The 19,558-nt window shown below is 39.0% G+C and overlaps 3 protein-coding genes across 3 annotated transcripts; 1 reads left to right on the forward strand and 2 right to left on the reverse strand.

Moving 5' to 3' along the window:
- Positions 1-592: 592 nt before the first annotated feature.
- Positions 593-8,765, reverse strand: Vha16-1 (Vacuolar H[+] ATPase 16kD subunit 1). The gene is made up of 3 exons (XM_069056744.1): positions 8,565-8,765; positions 5,178-5,370; positions 593-2,146 (listed from the first exon to the last, which is right to left on the reverse strand). The coding sequence occupies exons 1-3, from the start codon at positions 8,644-8,646 to the stop codon at positions 1,942-1,944; spliced, it is 480 nt and encodes a 159-aa protein (XP_068912845.1). The 5' UTR covers positions 8,647-8,765; the 3' UTR covers positions 593-1,941.
- A 573-nt stretch (positions 8,766-9,338) lies between these two features.
- Trap1 (TNF receptor associated protein 1) lies at positions 9,339-16,841 on the reverse strand. Its single transcript, XM_069056741.1, has 12 exons — positions 16,640-16,841; positions 16,106-16,446; positions 15,986-16,057; positions 15,770-15,936; positions 15,376-15,722; positions 15,140-15,323; positions 14,940-15,087; positions 10,430-10,554; positions 10,191-10,378; positions 9,897-10,128; positions 9,774-9,846; positions 9,339-9,631 (listed from the first exon to the last, which is right to left on the reverse strand). The coding sequence occupies exons 1-12, from the start codon at positions 16,740-16,742 to the stop codon at positions 9,530-9,532; spliced, it is 2,082 nt and encodes a 693-aa protein (XP_068912842.1). The 5' UTR covers positions 16,743-16,841; the 3' UTR covers positions 9,339-9,529.
- On the forward strand, positions 10,577-15,149 carry Fancd2. Its single transcript, XM_069056740.1, has 2 exons — positions 10,577-11,078; positions 11,342-15,149. The coding sequence occupies exons 1-2, from the start codon at positions 10,741-10,743 to the stop codon at positions 14,931-14,933; spliced, it is 3,930 nt and encodes a 1,309-aa protein (XP_068912841.1). The 5' UTR covers positions 10,577-10,740; the 3' UTR covers positions 14,934-15,149.
- Positions 16,842-19,558: the final 2,717 nt, after the last annotated feature.

The raw sequence follows: 19,558 nt of genomic DNA on the forward strand, positions 1-19,558 counted from the left end.
ATTACCATTTACATAATGGTATGCATCCTGGAGGGGCGGAAGGAAAAACGAAGCTGATAAGACAAATCAGTGCTGTTGCTGCTAAAATATGTGTAAGTGGCAACCTGGCAACGTATATACAAAATGTTGAGTATAAGTGGCAACAAGTGCGTATTAAGTGGTATAAAGAGTGTTGCCACTTAAGGTGAATTGTTATTTACGTCAGAAATTATCCATGTTATTTGTTTACAAAAGTTTTTGAAATATGAGCTGTTTCAATTACAAATTTTTCAAGTTTATGTTAAATTCGTTACTTTTATTGATTTTCTTACAATTGACAAATAACTGATAAATACAACATATTTAATTTGATTTCGAGAAAAGTCCTGATGGAGATAAAAACGTCGGCGCTCGTTTTGGTTTAGAGGTATCAAAGTCGAAACCGTTTTGTTAGTCATCAGGATCAGCAGAATGGCACCTGATGTTTTGCGTATTCTCAGGTGTGTTCCGAAAATCAAAGAGTGCGTCATATGTTTACAAAGTGCGATAAGAAAGCAAGATAACAACGAATCACAATCGAAGCAAATGGATGGGTTTTAAAAAATAAACAGAGTGAAACATTAACAAAATATCTTGTATTCTTGTTCAACACAAAAAAATCACTTCAGCATAATTAACGGGACTACATTTAGGTTATATTTGTCTTTCGTTTTTTTGAAAAATCTACAAGCTTAGGCCAAATTGAATTTGCGCTTTGAACGGTTAGATAGTTTAATTATTATAAATCGAAGCAGTATATTTGGTAAGTCTGTACACAAACAAGACTAAAAGCGGACAAGAGAAAAATAAAATAAAACAAAGTTCACAAAACAGAAGTTGTAATGGAATGTACAAATTATTTATTTTCAACATAATTTTGCTGTTCCCTTCTTACAACAGAGCCTTTTCTACATGTTTCCATTCTAAGAGACAGGCGAGTGGAGGTGTGGCAACATCCCCATCCGCCGAGCCGTGCTTGATCACTAAAAAAAATCATCACGAGAAAAAATACTATCAACATTCTTAGGTTAACAGCCGGGGGCGGGGCCGCAGTCGGGGAGTTCACGCGAACGGGCCGGTCGCGGTCGCGCCCCCGAGCCTCAGCTAGACTACAGAGAAGGCTAACACGTATATAACTATGGACACCAAACCATCGATCGATACATAGATAATGTTGCCATTATTTACAACAACTTTGTTTGAATTGAATTTTAATAATTACAAACTGTCAACGCTGCGCCTGAACATATGGAAGGACAAACGACTAAAACAAAGAGACGTGAGCAATCCCAATACAAGTGAATATGTACTCTGCTAAGGAACATAATTAACAAAGTTGGCAATGATATGTCGAATTGCAAAAAAAATATATTTATGGACAGGATGCTACTGTGGAGCCTCGGGGGCTCTCGACCCGAAAAAAATATGTAATATACATGCTCGTGAAATTAAAATAATTGTGCTACTTTTGTAACTTTATTTTTTTAACTTCAAATACTCAAGAGTTCATAAACCCTTTAATCGCTTCATATATGAAATGATAAACTAACAAACTACTAATTAATAACTATACAATAATTAATTTATCAAGACGTAACCCTTTATGAAAATGACAGCCAGTGACATACCACTGATCCAAGCCCCTGTTCAAATTATTTACAATGACGGGACCCGCATCGTACGGAGGAATACGCGTTCCATCACAATAAAATATTTACACCAACAATGCTCGTCCGTCAAATTCATCAAAGCTTACAACACGGTTTTATACATCATTTTATACAATTAAACATTAAAAACAAAGTGTGGCCGTGGGAGAAAGTTTCCGAAAAAAATCAGGACTCGGGGAATTTTTTTTAGAAGGGGATTGATTTCTGGAGGATGAAGTTTACTTTGTTTTACACTTAAAAAAAAACGATTAACTTATTTAGTGTAGAGGTAGATAGCTACGATCAGGCCGTAAAGACCTAACACTTCAGCGAAGATGAGGATGAGGATCATGCCGACGAACAGACGGGGTTGTTGGGCTGTTCCTCTTACGCCGGCGTCTCCGACGATGCCGATGGCGAAACCGGCTGCCAAGCCGGAGAAACCTACCGCAAGACCTGCACCCAGATGTACGAAGCCGCTGAAAAAAAAACCATCCAAAATCACGTCAAACGAAAAATTCAAACATCGACTTCGTAAAAATGTTCTTAAATTTTATGACCGGCTTGCGTGATTTATTTTATCGCAAGAAAATACATTACCACATAAAATGTGGCACATTATCTAAATAAAAAAACAAACAAAACATTTTTTTCTAGTCCAATACACAACAAAATCAATATATGTATGTATTTAAAAAATCGATAAACCGTTTTTTCTTTTTTTTAAGAAATATTAAGTTGGCAACAAAATTGGCGATCCTATTTTGTTCTTTTGTCATTCGGAAAACGTCATTTATTTCTTATAACTAATATCAAAGAACCACCAACACCGCAATTTACAGTTGCGGAATTAAAATTTCGGCCAGTATTGTCATTTTCATACTGTAAACTTTAAAACAACCTTTACGTTAATATAACCTCATTTTGTACTCTTGTCATGTTATTTATTTACATTAAAAAATAGTGATTTGTGGCATAATAACGGGTAGGCAGCAGGTGAAAGCGATGCTTTCATTACACCCATTGCAATTAACTCAAGACCCAAAATTCAAAAACTGACTGCGTGACCGACACAGAAAAGTTTAATTTTTGAATGTCAGTCATGATGACAGTAAAAGGTGGTTTACAGAGATTTTGTTGAAATGACAGAAAAATGCTGCCCGAAATTTTGATTCCGCGACTTTACACCCAAAATAGAGCCGAAAACATAACACTGTACACTTTTGACCTAGGGTGAAAAATCTCATCATATAAAAATTGAGGTTATGTACAGATATTAGTACTCTTCATTTGAGAGTTTTATAAATGTCTCACTTTGCCAGGCATTTTTAATACATATGTTCAAATTTTAAATGCGAGATAAGACTGATGACAGCCTAATGCGAGTTTGCGTACTTTCAATGACATTAAAAATAACAGGCGTTGGCAGATGTAGCCAATAGATATCATTAAATTCCCTCCTAAATTTAGTACAATTTTATTATTGCAAATCTATTTACAATAGGTAGTGGTTCTTTAATTAAAAAAAAAAACAAAACAAATACATCACTTCGGGATTATAATCACCTAAAAATACTTAAAATTAGCGTTTCTAATATTTCAATTAAAAAGCAATTGCTTCATTAGTGAAAGGTCCCGAATTTAGTTGCTACACTAGAACCTAATAATTGAAAGTAAAATCTGAATCGTGGGTCTGTTATTAGATTTCGACGTCTTCGTGAAGATAATTTAGTTACTTTTTTACTGTATCGTGCGTTCATTTAAATTTATCCTCAAAGTTGGCGTTGAAGGGTCGATTGTGAATGCACCACTCGTACAAAAACGTAAGATTTAAACAGCTGATCCGTGATCCGTAATGCGTTCACAATCGACTCTTCAACGGCAACTTTGAGGATACATTTTAATAATTATTATTTATTACATTCTCAAATGAAGACTACTAATATCTCTACATAACCTCAATTTTTATACAGGTGTCCCCAAAAAAAAAGACGAGTCCACAAGTATAACTTCACATAAAAAAAACATAACACTAACTTTTGAAACAAATGACGAGCATCAAGCGAAAAGCTATCAAAATGCACTGCGTTACAGTGTAACAACCAAATTAAGGTAGCTGGAAAAACAAATGACAAATAATAACATGTGGGATTGCGCAGATATGCCGCCAATGTTTAGCGCAAAATGGAACATAGACGATAGTACTGTTTTTTTACATTTTTTTGGTGAAATTTTTGGTAGTTAAGTGTATACTTGTGATTAAATTGTTGTTTTCAGAATAAAAATCTCTATCAGAATTACTAAAAAAAAATATGTAATCCCATTTGAAAAAAAATATTTTGACAGTTTACCCTTGAAGCCTATGGGGCTATACTTGAATTTATTAGGCCATTTTGTAGTCTATTAACAACTATTTAATTTGGTGTACAGATAATTAAAATCTTCCGATTAATAACGGAGTTATGGACTCGTCTTCTTTTTTGGGGACACTCTGTATGATGAGATTTTCACCTTAGCTCAAAAGTGTACAATGTTGTCAGCTCTATTTAGGGTGTAAATTGCGGTGTTGGTGGTTCTTTGATTATTATACGGTGTAATCAAGAATGACTGAGTCTGTTGGTAACAATGAAATTTGGTAAATTTGAAATTTACCATGAAAGGTTCATTTTTATAATAGCATATAACAGACATAACCAAAAATGTTTTAATGTCGTTTCAAGTTAAAAAATCCGGTCAGTGCCTATGACGAATCAAAAAACACCAGTATTTTTGATTGTTTCATTGCCAACAGACTCAGTCATTGTTGACCACGCTGTACATTATAGCTACTAAGGTCTGTAGATACTTAAACAATGAATCACCCCTGAAAGTACTGGGGGGAATTCTGAAATTTCATTATTTTAAATTTTCCATTTGCACATTGTTGTAGGTTGTTAAAAAACGAATATTTTTCGTCTGTAATTAGACAGGAGCTTGTTTTTAATCCGAAAATTTTCTCTTTTCAAAACGGAAGGCAAATCTACATCGATGGCAAACTGATAAATATTATCATTGGAATTTTGTAGCTCTGTTAATTTTCGGCATGGGATAAGCGAAAAACGGGGGCACAGTAAGGTAACCTTCCTGGCAATACCTAAACATTACTGAGACCTTGGACCTGTAACTTCTGCGCTGTAAGTACATAAATGCAATATTTATTCATACAAAGATTATAAAATCGTTAAATTTTGGCCAAGTCTTGGCAGACTCCTTTGGAAAAAATCGCACTGTAAGTACGCGTGTCTTGGGAAATCTTTTCCAGTGGTGTTGCGCCGATGACTGACCGTGTGTGTACGAAACTGTGACGCAACTCACTCAAGGCATTTGTATTTTTGGATACATTTGGTTAGCACTAAAAAGTTCAACAAACAGTACCTACACTCCTGCCGTAGAGATAAAAATGAAAACATCCACAAAAATGGCACAAAAAAAAAAAAAAACACAAATAAACCTCAGAGTGCGGACACTTACTTGTACAACTTGTAGCCTTCTGATGCTGGATTGATTCCACCAGCGATGAGGACAGCAATAACCAATCCGTAAATGGCAATGATACCCGCCATGACAACAGGGATGATAGATTTCATAATAAGTTCTGGCCTCATTACGGACATCGCTGCTATGCCGGTACCTGATTTCGCTGTACCATATGCCGCACCCAGCGCTGAAAAAAATTCATAAATAACATCTTCCGTATTAACACCATTATCAAAAATCCGTTGTCGAAAAATGTACCGAATAAATCGACGCGTTTTCTTCGCGAAATTGTAATCGACCATGACCTAAGAAAAGTGACGAGTTTAGTCATCCTGGGATGGAAATATCGCATTTCCAAAACTAGTGATAGAAAAATTCTCCCCTGCTGATAGTCTTCGGGGCTTGAAATTTCGCAAACAAAAGGTCACAAACCTATCGTGGCAATAACGACAGAGTTTTGAAATTGCGATCGATGCATCCCCGTGGATTTGACAAGATTTTTCCGTTCAGAAATCGGATTTCAATCCAATTAGGCTGGAGTTAATGTTGCTGCTATTTAGTCAGCTGGCTTTTTAAAATGGTTATTATAAACGCGAAGGATAAACGAGTTTAAATATAGTTTATGCCTACTCGTTCTCTCTACAAATGAGTATAAAATTTATAATTACAGCCCTGATCTGTCTCCGAAATAGTCTGAATGGATAATCGTTAAAAAAAAATACGTCGTATATCGCCTCGCGAGATGCGGTTTATTTGTTGAAAACATAATGTAATGATAATAAAAAAAACAGCGCCCATTAAAAACTCATCTTAATCTGATATCCGAACGAAATTTTCAAAGGGAAATTGGTTTGTTTTTTGGAACTATTCGAATAAAAAGATACACGTACTGTTTTTTTTTATTATTAAACCTAAAATTACTTGAATCAGTTCCAGTTTTGTTTCAAAATAAACACAAAAGACAATTTCGTTTTCAGAAAACGTTAACTGGCACGAAGTAAGGCGCAATTTCGCATTTTTTCAAGTGTGCATCAAGAGATAATACTTTTTATCTACAAACATTTAAACCAACAGTAAATTGACTTTTGCGAAACGGTTATATTTACTAAAATGGAACACACTGAATTTAGAGAAACTGTCGAAAAATTGGATAAAGTAATCATAATCACTTGTTTTGCCTCGAGAAGTTAAAAACATGAATGTAGAAAAAACAAGAGCATAACAATGGAGTCAAGATATACTCGATTAAGATTATATTGCAGTAGTAAAGACAAAAATGATAACACAACATAATATGCGATAAAACAGAATATTTGGATCAACAATTCACGGTACTGTTGTTTCATAAATGAGTTTAGTCGGTTTTCGATAACAAACACTGACTGAATCATTTCCTATAAAAGAGAAGAAATAACTACGAATGAAAAGCGAAGAGGAAAGTCCAACTGCTCAACAGGCTTAACAATCTGCTCATAAATGGCAAAAAAACAAGTGATCCATCTCTGCAGCCTCTCTCCAAACAGAAGGCAACATTCAAGGTACGAGATTCGCTACGCGTAAAGGTGGCAGCAATTAGCCACGCTTCGACCTCAGAAACGACTTTAAATAAAACCGAATTTTAAATCTCGACGGCGGCTTAACTTTAAATTTGGGAAAAACGCGAGACATTCCTTGAAACGAACAGCATTTGCGACCCGACGTGGTGATGAGCAGTCCAAGAATTCTGCTCAATCCATTATTGGTAGATAGCCAAACAAAATGTTCGCATCCAGCTTGTGCATCTTTAAAATTGTTGCCACAAAAGTGACTCCCTAAATTTTTTTAGGAAATTCTGATGTTCGAGCAGTCGCATATTAGTTCTTTCTTAGTACTTCTGAAATGTGAACAAAGAAAAACCGCATCGGTGAAACCTTGACATAGCAGGCTTCAGTAATTTCACATTGAATAATTGATTACACACGGAATTCTGCTGCAGTCATTAAGAATGATATCAAACATACATTTTTCATGCATTAATAATTACGACAACGACTATTAGCGTTTTACAAATTCTGTTGTAATAAAATCATTCGGCTGGCAATGCAACATGTCAAAACTGACGTTTGCTATCGGTCACATGACTACACACCTGTCATCGTGAGGTCTTACACACAATGCATGACACGTCGTAAATTGTGATGTAACGAGAAAACGGGGACTTATTACGACTATGCGATAACCATTTTATGATTCGGATATCCAAATTTGTCTCATAACTCCGAGACACACACTTGGTGTCCGTTTTGTTATTACTCGGACTGAATTTATGTCCGATATTAATTTTTCTGACGTGTATGTGTTCCGCTATTTTCGATGTTTACACAAAAAAGAACCCCAAACAGTTAACGGACACGGTACAGTAACGCAAGACCTCGTGCCAGTGGAACAAAAGATCTCGGTCATATGACATGAGAACGCCTTATCTAATCTCTACATTTGTAACGAAAATGGCGACAGGGGCGGATCACCCCTCGAATTACATGCACAGGACGATCTAGACATGTTTGTAGGTGTCAATAGACGGTTCGTTGGCGGCGTGCCACATCGTCTTCTTCCTCTATTATTTATTTTCGTTAGACGGACCAAATGAACTCGTTTTGTTTGCAACTACGGTCGCGGAGATGACTAATATGTTTGGGTTGCAATTGCGGCTCTGCATTATTCATTTTTTCGATGCAAAGGCTTCGCTTGTAGGTTATGTAACTTGTTAATGAAATTCACGTGACTTGGTGCAAACCTTGAAGTCACATGTTTCTCAGGTGGTTACCGTTACACCCACCTGTTTCGCAATGAAAAAACGGCGATTTTTCGAGAATTTGGGGCCCAAACTGTGGCGAAATGTCTAGACTGATCTGTCAAAACGAGCCAACTTGGTTTGGTGTTATGGTGTTTTTTGAGCTTGGAAAGAGGAAAGTCTTGGGAACGTTTCTTGTCGGTGATTCAGAGCAACGTCGTCAGGGATTTACCGTTGCTTTGTCGAGGAATTAATGATCTGGTTCGACTTTAGGGTGGGTCTGTCAAAGCATGTGACCAACTTAAGTGGGTCACGGTGGCCGTTTCCTGGCAAAATGTGGGTGTTTTTCGGGATTCTTCTCGAAAATCGCTTCGTTTTGGGCTCGAGGGGTGCAAATCCGATCGATTCGGTCCTGCCGTTGGCATATGATCAGTGCAACGCCCATGGAAGTGGCGATTTAGCGCGACAGCAGCCTAGACCTGACTAAAACTATTTTAAAACCGTGTTTTGACATCGGTCGGAGGACGTTTGAGCCGCCGAACGGCACAAATGCGGGGCCGCGCGACAAAATCGATACTCGACATGAAGGAGGGTTTATTTCCACTTACAACTGAAAATGATCGCTGCCGCCGCTCCCATGACTCCGAAGAAGGGCCCGTAAACGGGATTTTCCTCACCGATCTCGACCATTTTCAGAAATGATTGGAGTATTTACAGGTCGGAATGGAATACGAGACACAACACTCCACGAAACCAGCGAACCCACTGACAAATATGGCTTACACGACTGCCACCAGCAAGAATGGGTCATATGACGATAAGAAATTTTCAGGTGGAGTGCGGGTAAACACCACGCCGCGATTGGTCCGTTCAGAAACTAAGGACAACAAGCGACCAATCGCGAGCCGTCCTTTCCGGTTATCTCGTGATGTCACTTTCACTACACGTCTACTTGGACGTTATGAGCACGGAAAATTCAAAATTTTCCAAAAGTATTATCCGGCGATTGGGCAACAAATTCAACCATGAATTTTAACTGGCAAATTCGTTACGAAACTTGACAATTCGCTCCAGTCTTGTCATCAAAGAGTCTTTACACAATCACATGACTACCAGATTATCCGGTTTACAGAGCACGCGCACTGTTAGCGGGAAATTCGAACGGCCATTTACGGCACCCTTGTTTTATCTCATTATCGCCAAATTGGGGCGTTTTTTCGGGAGATTACGTGAAAAATCGATTATGGAGGCACTAAATCATTATTAATGCGCAAACGTTACGTATTGGGGACGATAAGATATGTAAAAATGTACAAAGCACACAATTATAAATTTATCATAAGGGTATCACGTCATTACATTATGAAACCAATTAACACAAACATTATTTACTTTCTTTATTAATGGTAAAACGCCAAATACATTCATTCTAGATTGACATCGCCACGACGGGAAACTCATACATGTAGTTTTTTCAACACAATACACAACATATAAATCTAAAAATTGATTTACAAAATGTGGGAATGAACACCTCTTAATTACATTTATTTTTTTTTAACTTAAGACAAATTTAATGTTTCTCTAACGCCTTTGCTAGGAGTGCGTTCATGGACGTCAGCAGAACTCTTGGATCCTCAACCAGACCAGCACCAACCATGGAATTGGCGAACAGCTGCAATAATTAATTAAGAAAGAATTAATCTTAAGTGGCTAATTCCTGGGGCACACAATACATCATTTCGTTTTACGTCAAGACCTATTTGATAAGATTCTGATAAGCAAATCTTTTTGTTACCACACGCCGCGACATTTACCTGATTGGCTAAAAGTTCAGCTAAATGGGGATCACTCGTTATCAACTTGTGCAGCTTTTTGATGATGGGGTGCCTACAATGTAAAATTAAATTCACGCACAACTATTTGCAAGTCGATACAACCTTGGATTAATCTCAAATTTAGGTTGCAAAAGCGCGTAGCGCCTGTCTTCGGACAATTGATGACTCTGCGTTCTTATGAAGTGTCTCGCCGCTGCCATTTCTTCCACTGTCACCACACACGGGTGATTTTCTAGCCTGGTTGTGGCGTTCACTTCTACCGCTTTTCCGGATAATTTAGTTTTAATCCAATCAGACAACTCGTTCACTTCGCTCCTCTTTAAACTATCTTCTCCTGAGAACAAATTCCAGCGAATTAAAATATACCTACCTACTTATTTCGTGAACAGTAAGTACCTAAATTACTGAGATCGTTTGCAGCTTTGTCATCTCTCATGTCTTTTTCCACTGAAACTAGTTTGTAACCCTTGAACTGTTGCAGTTGCATTAACACAAGTTCGTCGTATGGTTCATAACAGAAAAGAACTTCTTGTTGCTTGCTTTTGAGAGATTCATAATATGGTGAAGCCTCAGCCAAACTACGACTGTTACAAATTTGACAATTATTATAAACCGCAGCTATTGATTCTATTTACCTAGGAGCAGCAAGATAGAAAATCGTTTTACTATCTTTCGCCCGTTCTATATAATTATCCAAGGTCATTTTCTCTCCTTGATTCTTATGCGACGATTCAAATAGTAACAATTTGCCGGCATCCTCCTTGAAAATTTCAAATTATTTAGTAACTTTTAAATGTCCCTAGTCAGAATAGCCAACATAAACTGTCAACAAAGCAGATGGAGGGAAAATAAGAAAGGAAATGTGGAAAATGTATGCGATTTCTTCATTACTACTACCGATAGTTAAAAAGCAGTGAGTTTTTCAATAATTTCCATAATTCCGAAAATGACGCAACCGAGTAGCCAATCCTTAACCTCCAAATCTCAAATTGCCAAAAATCCGGCAACCGAAGTTTTTAAAAAAATTATGCACGATTCCGGTATTAAGTTATCATCGAACGAAGATCCAAACGTTTTAACGCAAGAACAAGCGTTAGTAGTGCGCGACATCGACAAACTACTCGAAGATGACTCCAACGAGTGCATCGACAGGTTCCTTCAAGGCTTCAAGATACTCATCAAGAAAGAGAGATATTTAAAAAAGGCGCTGATGCCGACGCTATTCAAAAATTCAACTAATCGTACGGAGAGCGACGTCGAAATCCAACAAGAGAGTTTATTCAGGTAAAGAAACTTACAATTTATGGTTGGTTTATTCATAGTGACAAGGTTGGTGAACTAGGTAATAAATCTAACCGGTGAGCACTTTATAGCATCAGGTGCACGCCTGTTATTTTAACCTGATTATTAATTATAACTGTTTCATCTGGCGACAGTGGCGCACGACTTGTAAACTTTACAAAAAAACGCTCCATTCAAAACTTATAAATAAATAAATCATGACATGCACCAGATGATTCTATTAATTCAAAAACGTAAACTTTCAGAATATTTCTTAAAGTGAGCCGTCTCCAAAAAGAAATAATCGAGATCCTCATGGACGAGCTCACCTCCACCATTACCGACGAAAACCACGACGTCTCTCGACTCAGACTTCTCCTCGGGCAACTTCGTTATCTACCTCACATTAAAGACTCGGAAAACTTGACCACGAAACTTCTAGACATCATAGACGTGGCTTCGTATCCCTCCCAACTAGAAATCTTAGACTCCATCCCTGAGATTCTCCCCGACAGCGAATACAACGAAACCGCCAAAGAACTGGGCAAGATGCTCGACAAAAATGACAACCTCTCTGCCGCCATCATCGACTGTCTGAACGCTCTCAATTTGAGTCCAGAAATTCGAGCACAAATCCAGGATCACGTCCTCGCGAAAATCTTAACCGGAACATCGACCAAGATATTTCCGGTGTTTCTGGATTTCCTCATGGCCGATTTGAACGCTCGCACCTTGCCCGGTACACTTGTAAAGATTCGCAACGCCTTGAATACGATAATGGCGTCAAACAACAAAGAAAACGAATCTTGCAAAGTGATGATTTTCAACCGTTTGCAGAAAGCTGCAGCTTTGAAATTAATTTCAGAAAGTTGGTTGACTGTTATTTCGAGCATCAAGACGTCGACTGACCACAAACCTGTCGATTTGTTGATTTTGTTTATGTTGCATTCCTGTTCCAAACTGAAGAAGCGAACCGTCGAGGCGACGTTTCGTAAACGAATCAAAGACGGACAGTTTAAATGTGCGCTTCTCGAGCAACTGTTTGAAAAATATCTGCCCCAACAGCTCGTCCGTGACTACTTCACTACGATAGTAGAGGTAGCTTCGAGTCTCTTGAGGTGTAGTAATGACCACATAGTGACAGAATTTGCTGCCACTCTCTTCAAACTATTGTTCACTCACGAGCACACCGATCGCACTTCTCGCCAAGAAATACTCGAAAATATGATAGTCTTCGTAGGAGCCAGCGATCAAAAGAATGTCAACGTCGTCCTGACCATAATATTCGATCTGTTGGACGAAATCGCAAAAACTCCAAATCACGCGATTATTTTGATGCGACTGTTGGAGGAACTGGACAGATTCGAGTTGAAAGATGTCAAGTTGGTTTTCCAAATTTTGTGCAGCCTCACCTGCTCGGACGAATCTCTCCTGGGCTTGAAGGAGGAGATTCATATGGTGGTCCGAAAACAACTGTCGAGTTCAAAACGTCAATTGAAACATCGAGGAATCGTCTCTGCTGTAGTCATGGTGAAAAACATCGCCACCACCACGGAAGATCAGAGCTCCGTCGCCATATCGGAAGACTCGATTTTAACCGTGGCTCAACTGCAAGGTCCCGCCAAAGAAGCAGCCGCCATAATGGAATTGACCAACACCTCGACTTCCGGTTGCCCCGAACTGGTGGGCTTGTATTACGATCAACTTGCCACAGTGCTATTAAAAACTGAAAATCTCGACAAACACTTCTTGGTCTGGTTGTACGAAACGATCACCAACGACTTCCAAACCATTTTCGTCACCGAATCTGTATGCACCGACGTTAACGACCTGCAGTTCAGCATGCAGTACAATCTCAACAGCGACGAAGAGATCGACGCACCTCTCGCTGTGAACATCGCTGAGCTAACTCTCAAACCTGAGAAACACTCTGTTTTGACGTTGGCTCCTCATTTCCGATTGTTGCGATTGTTGCACTACAAGCAACAAGATGGCGATCTGGCGTCGATCGATGCACTTCTGGGTTGCGGAGTGGTCCTGCCGAAATTGGAACAAAGAGACTGTTTTGGGATAGAACAGCTCAAACAAGTGTCCGATTGTCTCTTCCATTGCATCAATTGGTTCAGAGAAGTGATCAACGGTTTCGTCACTCAAAAGAATAGAAAATTGCGGTACAAAGTTATACAACGTTTGGATAATTTGATCGAACTGGAAAAGCTTCTGGTAGAGTGTTTAGACAGCATTCCTGAACACAAACTTCCGACGAGCTACTTCGACGTGTTGTCGCAGACCGTCCACAAGAATGTGGCACCGATGCAACAAGACAACATCAAAGCGCCTAAACGACCTAAAAAGAAACTAAAGACAAAGGAATTCGTGGAGGACTCGACGGTTGCTCCAACTACCTCAACTGCGAGGGTCTCTAAGACGACCAAAGACGAACAGCGTTTCAGTTTTAGAGAAATGGACACTGATCTGGTGTTATTGATCAAATATCCGCTAAGCACAGAAGATGTGACTTCCAGTGACCAGACCTGTCTGAACATAAATCAATTGAATTTTATTTTGAAAGACTTCGTTAGGAAACTGACTTTAGTGACAAAAGGACGCGACTTGGGGTTGTCTCACTTGACCGACGTCTCTCCTTTACGATTAATCACCGATTGCGTCCCCCTCCTCTCCAACCTGAACAAGCACCTCGGCGTGATCGACAAGCGCCTCGGCGAATCTGTCGACGAAGACGACTTGAAACAAATGCAAATCACCTTCGGTTCGATCCTGGAATGTTTGTATTTGATTTTCAGCTGGTCTGGTTTCCAACATTCCAAACGTCTCGACTTATTGCGTGAGATTTTGAAGGCTTTCCGTCAGTCGGACGATAATCCCCCTCTGAATTCCGTCAATCATTTGATCCTCGAATTAACAAACAGACTGGCGGATTTCGTCGATCGCTGTTCGTCTCTAAGCCAGGCAGTCAGTTTAATAAAAACAATGGAAGCTCTGAACGCGATAACGCCCAGTCCTGCCATCCAATCGAAAATCGCCAAGACGGCAGGTCACCTTCTCAACAAGCAATGGGACGTCTCTAATTCTGTCAACGTCGATGCTCTGGTCAAATCTTACTTGTGCAGCGCCAACATCAAGACGATATGTGGCATGGTCGGGACGATACAAGAACAAGCACCGGGTCTCACAAACAAAACGGACTCGCTCGACATGCTACGAAGCGTCAACAAAAGCAACTTTTACGTTCTGTACAGAAACTTGTGGGAGAGTTTGCACGACCGCGTCAAAACCGAAATCCAGGCGTTGACTAACGCTCAACATCTGACGTTGTGGCGCACCACTGCCGTCACGATGCAAGGTCTGATGACCGTAGCCAAAGCTCAAGAAACAAAACTGAATTTGGTTTGTTTCCTCAAGAAATCCATAGCGATATTGAAAATATTCCTGTCTCACGGTGTGCCAATACTGGAGATCGAGTTAAAATCGCACCCGGACCAGGTCGTCGAGATTTTGAAAACGATCCAGTCGAACACTCGCTTCCTCCACCATTTGTGTTGCTATTCGAAACTGAATCAAGACGCGAGTTTAATGAGTCACGTTCCTCAGTTCCGACTCACTCTGGAGAGTCTCGTTTATCGAGTGAAAGCGGCTTTGGTCGCGAACGGATGTTCGGCTGCTTTCTGGATGGGCAATTTGAAAAATAGAGACTTGCAAGGCGAGGATATCCTTTCGCAAAGTACCGAAAACACGACGCGAGACGACGAAGAAGAGGATGAAGTAATGCCGAGTGACGATGACAATAGTGAGAATGACAGTGATGTAAATAAGTCTGGAAGTGAGGTTTTTGATTGATCTTACCTTCTCTGACTGAATGGGATTCGTTATTATACCTTCTTTGATAAAAAGACCGTAATCATTGTAGAATTTTTCGTACTCTTCAGGTTTCTTCTTTAACTGGTCTTGTAAAAATTTTACCACTTTGCTGGACAAAACGTCCCTGAGTTTTCTAAAATTTACATTTTTTACATGTGATTTTTATAAGTTTTTAATAAATTCACCTTATCAGTGCGCTGTTTTGTAATAATTCTCGACTCAAATTGAGTGGAATGTCCTCAGAATCGACAACGCCTTTAACGAATCGTAACCATTTGGGAAGAATATTGTCGGTTTTATTTTTAATAAGTACTTTCCTCGTGTAGAGGGCGACTCCAGATTCAACTTCGCGTGACATTTCAAACAAACCTACATTGCAAAAATTAGCAAAACCTGGCTCGCGTTAAGTGTTTCTACCGACCTGGCTTTCCTTCAGGAAAGTACAGCAACGCATGTATAGACAGAGGAACGTCAGTATTGTAATGAAGAATATAACGTGGAACGTCATAACTTCCGCTGATAAACCTATAGAATTCATTATGCTGTTGCACAGTTACAGTTTTAGGATCTGACAACCAAACTGGCTTAACAATATTCGCCTTTTTCCCGTTCAAATAGATGGGACTTCCGATGAAGTTACTGTATTTGTTTATAACATTTTCGACAGTGGAATCGTCGCAGAATTCACGACAATCGGTTTTCAAGTGTAGTACAATTTTTGTGCCACACTCGACCCCCTCAGCTTCATGAATTTCGTAAGAACCAGTTCTAGAACCATACGATTAGTTCATGCTTATCAGGAAAATCACGTTTACCCGTCAGAACTCCATTTGTAGCCTTGATCCTCTGTTGATGATCTTGTAAACACATCTACTTTGTCGGCTACCATGAAAACACTGTAGAATCCAACACCAAACTGGCCAATAATATTACTACTGCTGTCAGATGTTAAGTCTTTTGACTTGAGTTGTTCTAAAAATGCCTAAAAATTGTTATGAGTTTGAATCAAATGCTACATTTGTAAAAGTGACCTTAGAGCCTGAACGTGCGATCACTCCAAGATTTGCAATTAAATCATCTTTGGACATGCCAATTCCTGTATCCTAAAAAGCTGTCTAGAGAATTTGCAATTAAACTAGTTTAAGACATACCTGTATTGTTAAGGTCCTAGATTGTTTGTCCGTAGATATGTGTATTTCAAGAGCACGATTGGTATCTCGCAACTGTCCTTTTAAATTGTCATCATCTGACAACGTTATGAATCGGAACTTTTCCAAAGCGTCACTGGCGTTGGATATTAATTCCCTGACGAACACTTCTTTGTCAGAATAAAGAGATCTGGCCACTATGTCGAGTAACATTCTTGTTTCAGCTTGAAACTCATGTTTGGACGGCTCTCCCTTTACCCTCTCCGTATTTTTGATTATAGAATGATAGTCGTCGTCTCTCGGAGCCGTATCCGTACTAGTGCACCTCACCAGAAAAACATTCACTAAAATAACATTTCACATAACCCTACTTTTTTTACCCAGTTGTACATCAACTAAATTGACAGTGAAGTCGCATTAAATAAAAACAATCTAATTATAGTGCTTCTAGGAAAGGCGTTACATAAATATTTGCATTTGGGATAGAAATTAACGGCACTTTCCAGAATTTTTTTCACATAACCTCGCTTATCTTACCTTGATTTTTTCGAAAATTACGAAGAGGGTTGAGATTGTTGTACAAATTTTTTCGGCCATTTAAAAACAATCTATTTAAGGCAATTCTTCCCAAATTTGCCATGTTTCAATGTTTCTCATTAAATAATTACAAACAACAACAATACTTGCACCCCGTGCCGGTGTGCAAATTGTGCAAGGACTGCAAGATGCAAGATAGTGAAAAACAGAAAAACTGAAAACTCCCTAAATTTAAGTTTGAAATCTCTGTGGTTTGAACTGGCGGCCATAGATAAAATAAAATATGCAAAGTGCGCACCGTCCACAGACCGGAAGAGGACGCTGAAGTTGTTGTTACCCAAGGTTGGTAGAACTGACTAATTTGCTGACTAGCTTGCCTCATTGACATTTAAAACAATAGTTTGAATTCTTTCCCCGCGCAAAAGTTACTCGTGACGTCATAATGCAGTAAACTTTTACTACAGACTCCTGTGACAGACTCTGTCGATCACGCATTAGGTGTTCCCTCACTAGATCACTAGAATAAAACCCAATAAACCCCACGGAGCTTATAAACCTTTTTTACGTCACGAGTTACTTTTCAATCAATTTTGTCAATTGACTTAAATTGAATGTGAATTTACCTTGAAGCTTTGCAGCATTAAAAAGTATTACAGGACTTACAGGTCTGTTAGCACTACGTGCCACAGATTTCCAAATCCATTGAAATATTAAAGAATAGCTGAAGCAGACTGGAGACAATTTATTACCTGATGGAGCTCAGTCCAATGAAAGTGTATAATAACCACACCGTTTGTGAATTACATTTTGAAAAATCCGACTATGGCACCAATTAACAGACTTCTAAATACTGCTGTACTTGTCTATAGTTTGCTCTTACCAAATGGTAAATATCACACATATTAAACAAATTACAAACTTTCAAAGATTCCAGAAATTTCTACATCCCAAATGCCTATTCCAGATCCCAGTCTTAGAACAAATCTACAAGACATGCTTTTGAAGAAAACGTGGTACCTATCCAATTCTTCTACCAATACACTATATTCTTGATGCTGACCACGGTAAATTTTTCAGAGTAGATATGGATATTAAAAAGAGTGGTAGTTCTACATCACGATAAGTTTTCTTTCAAATGTGAACACTAATTTGAAATTAAACCTGAATTTTTTTGTTCGACACTGTCAGAATTTGAGAATTTTTGCCTATATGAACGGATTTTGATAAATGTCACAACTTGTCAAAACGAAACGTCAAGCTAATTTTAAAGGTTTTAAGCGATTTGAAGCCTTTAAGGGGCTCGTCGAACAAAAAAACGTTGTATTCAACTCGTTCGTGTGTAAATTGGGCCTTTCTTGGCACTCGTGGGGTCGTGGGCCTTTAAAACGCTCGTTTCACTCGCGTTTTAAAATGGCTCACGCGTGCCAAAAAAGGCCCAATTTACACACAAACTCGTCAAATAAACTACTATTTTGTGATAGTATTAATGAAAAGAAATAAAATAAAATTCATAAAGATAAATTATAATACATTCTAAAATCTAGCAGGCCAAGGAAGCACCGTCCCCAAGCCAACAGATGGTGCATTTTTTCAAGAACCAAAAATTTAATAGGGAGTTTCCATTCTATATAGTTTATTTTGTATATGGTAAATTTTTTGAGGTTAGCGGAATCAATTGCTCCATTGAAAATCCGAGCTGATCCGAGCTTTGTTACGGCCGTAATAAGCGCAGCGCAGTTCAGATTTAGTAGGCCATGGTGCAAACTAGAAGTGCTGCCACACTCGGTCGTAATTTAAACTAAAAATAGGTACCTGTACCTGTAAGAACTGAAGAACAGGCGGGATGTTTAAAATATGGCAACTGGAGCGTCACCTAGTTCAGTTTTTCCAAATCGTGGAAACAGGGAGTTTGAGGGGTAATTTTGTGGGGATGTGGAACAGATAGCGCTAGCAATCCGGTGCACAGGAAATCTTATTTATGTTTATTGTTGGTGGTTCAATAGAGCTTGTTTCTTTTGAGACTAAGTCGGTTGTTTACGCCCTGAATGTTATCGGCCGATTGCACTCGAATGCACCGACGGACACCTCTTGAAAGGGTTCGCTTAACGCTCATATCAATACTCCTTTATCCATTTTGAAAGTGTCGGGGCTTAAATTCGAGTGAAGATGCCGACCGAAAGCAGTTGAGACGCATTTAGAAGCTTAAAAGATTCTGGCCGTAAAGGCTTAACCAAGCACGAATTTCGCTTCGTTGCCGACACACTTGTAAATTTCTCTCTCTTCACTATCGCCTAAGTATATCCGGGTCCAAAAGCTACATCTGCCAACCATCCCCTTCCCACACCATGAATTGCACAACGCGTTGTTTCCCCGAATTCTGCAACTCTTAAATGGCATTTAAACGATAATTATCGAGGTGTTCTCGAGGACCCATTGTCAGGCGCCACAAAAGTGGACATTGGCCATATCATTAATAAAATCTTGACGTTCTACACCAGCGACTAAATATTTCGTGGTGTGCATCCAGAGTGGAAGAAGAGGACGAAGTAACAATGAGATGGACGATCATCTTCTGTCACCGAACGGGTTATAAATGGCGTCGTAAAAGCAAAATTTTTGAAAGCGAAAGCAAAAAAACACAATAGGACCGGTAGCTAAGGCATTACACAACAATGAGAGCTCGTAAATGCCTTGGTTAAAGAATTATTTAACCCATTGTAGCTGTCCGAGACCTGCACATGGCCACTCTCATTGCAGATTTTACACCGAGATTTATGCGCTTCTTATGTCACCCTCTACCGGCCCGAATAGGGGCGCAGGGTTGTCCCAGAAGTCTAACATATCCTGAATAAAATACGACTCTCTTTTGACGAGAATTTCAAGAATTCAACGTATGTAAATGAAACCTAAGTACTACAC

The sequence above is a fragment of the Tenebrio molitor genome, chromosome 8 (assembly GCF_963966145.1).
Source record: "Tenebrio molitor chromosome 8, icTenMoli1.1, whole genome shotgun sequence".
Lineage (NCBI taxonomy): Eukaryota > Metazoa > Arthropoda > Insecta > Coleoptera > Tenebrionidae > Tenebrio > Tenebrio molitor.

What these genes read in the sequence shown, in the direction of transcription:
- Fancd2 (XM_069056740.1), top strand. Translation starts at nt 10,741, where the DNA reads ATGACGCAACCGAGTAGCCAATCCTTAACCTCCAAATCTCAAATTGCC. An exon ending in CAACAAGAGAGTTTATTCAG is followed by an intron (nt 11,079 to 11,341) that starts GTAAAGAAACTT and finishes GTAAACTTTCAG; the next exon opens with AATATTTCTTAAAGTGAGCC.
- Vha16-1 (XM_069056744.1), bottom strand. Translation starts at nt 8,646, where the DNA reads ATGGTCGAGATCGGTGAGGAAAATCCCGTTTACGGGCCCTTCTTCGGA. An exon ending in GGCAGCGATCATTTTCAGTT is followed by an intron (nt 5,371 to 8,564) that starts GTAAGTGGAAAT and finishes AATTTTTTTCAG; the next exon opens with CGCTGGGTGCGGCATATGGT. An exon ending in GAAGGCTACAAGTTGTACAA is followed by an intron (nt 2,147 to 5,177) that starts GTAAGTGTCCGC and finishes TTTTTTTTTCAG; the next exon opens with CGGCTTCGTACATCTGGGTG.
- Trap1 (XM_069056741.1), bottom strand. Translation starts at nt 16,742, where the DNA reads ATGGCAAATTTGGGAAGAATTGCCTTAAATAGATTGTTTTTAAATGGC. An exon ending in ATCCCATTCAGTCAGAGAAG is followed by an intron (nt 10,555 to 14,939) that starts GTAAGATCAATC and finishes GAAATTTTCAAG; the next exon opens with GAGGATGCCGGCAAATTGTT. An exon ending in AAACGATCTCAGTAATTTAG is followed by an intron (nt 10,129 to 10,190) that starts GTACTTACTGTT and finishes ATTTGTTCTCAG; the next exon opens with GAGAAGATAGTTTAAAGAGG.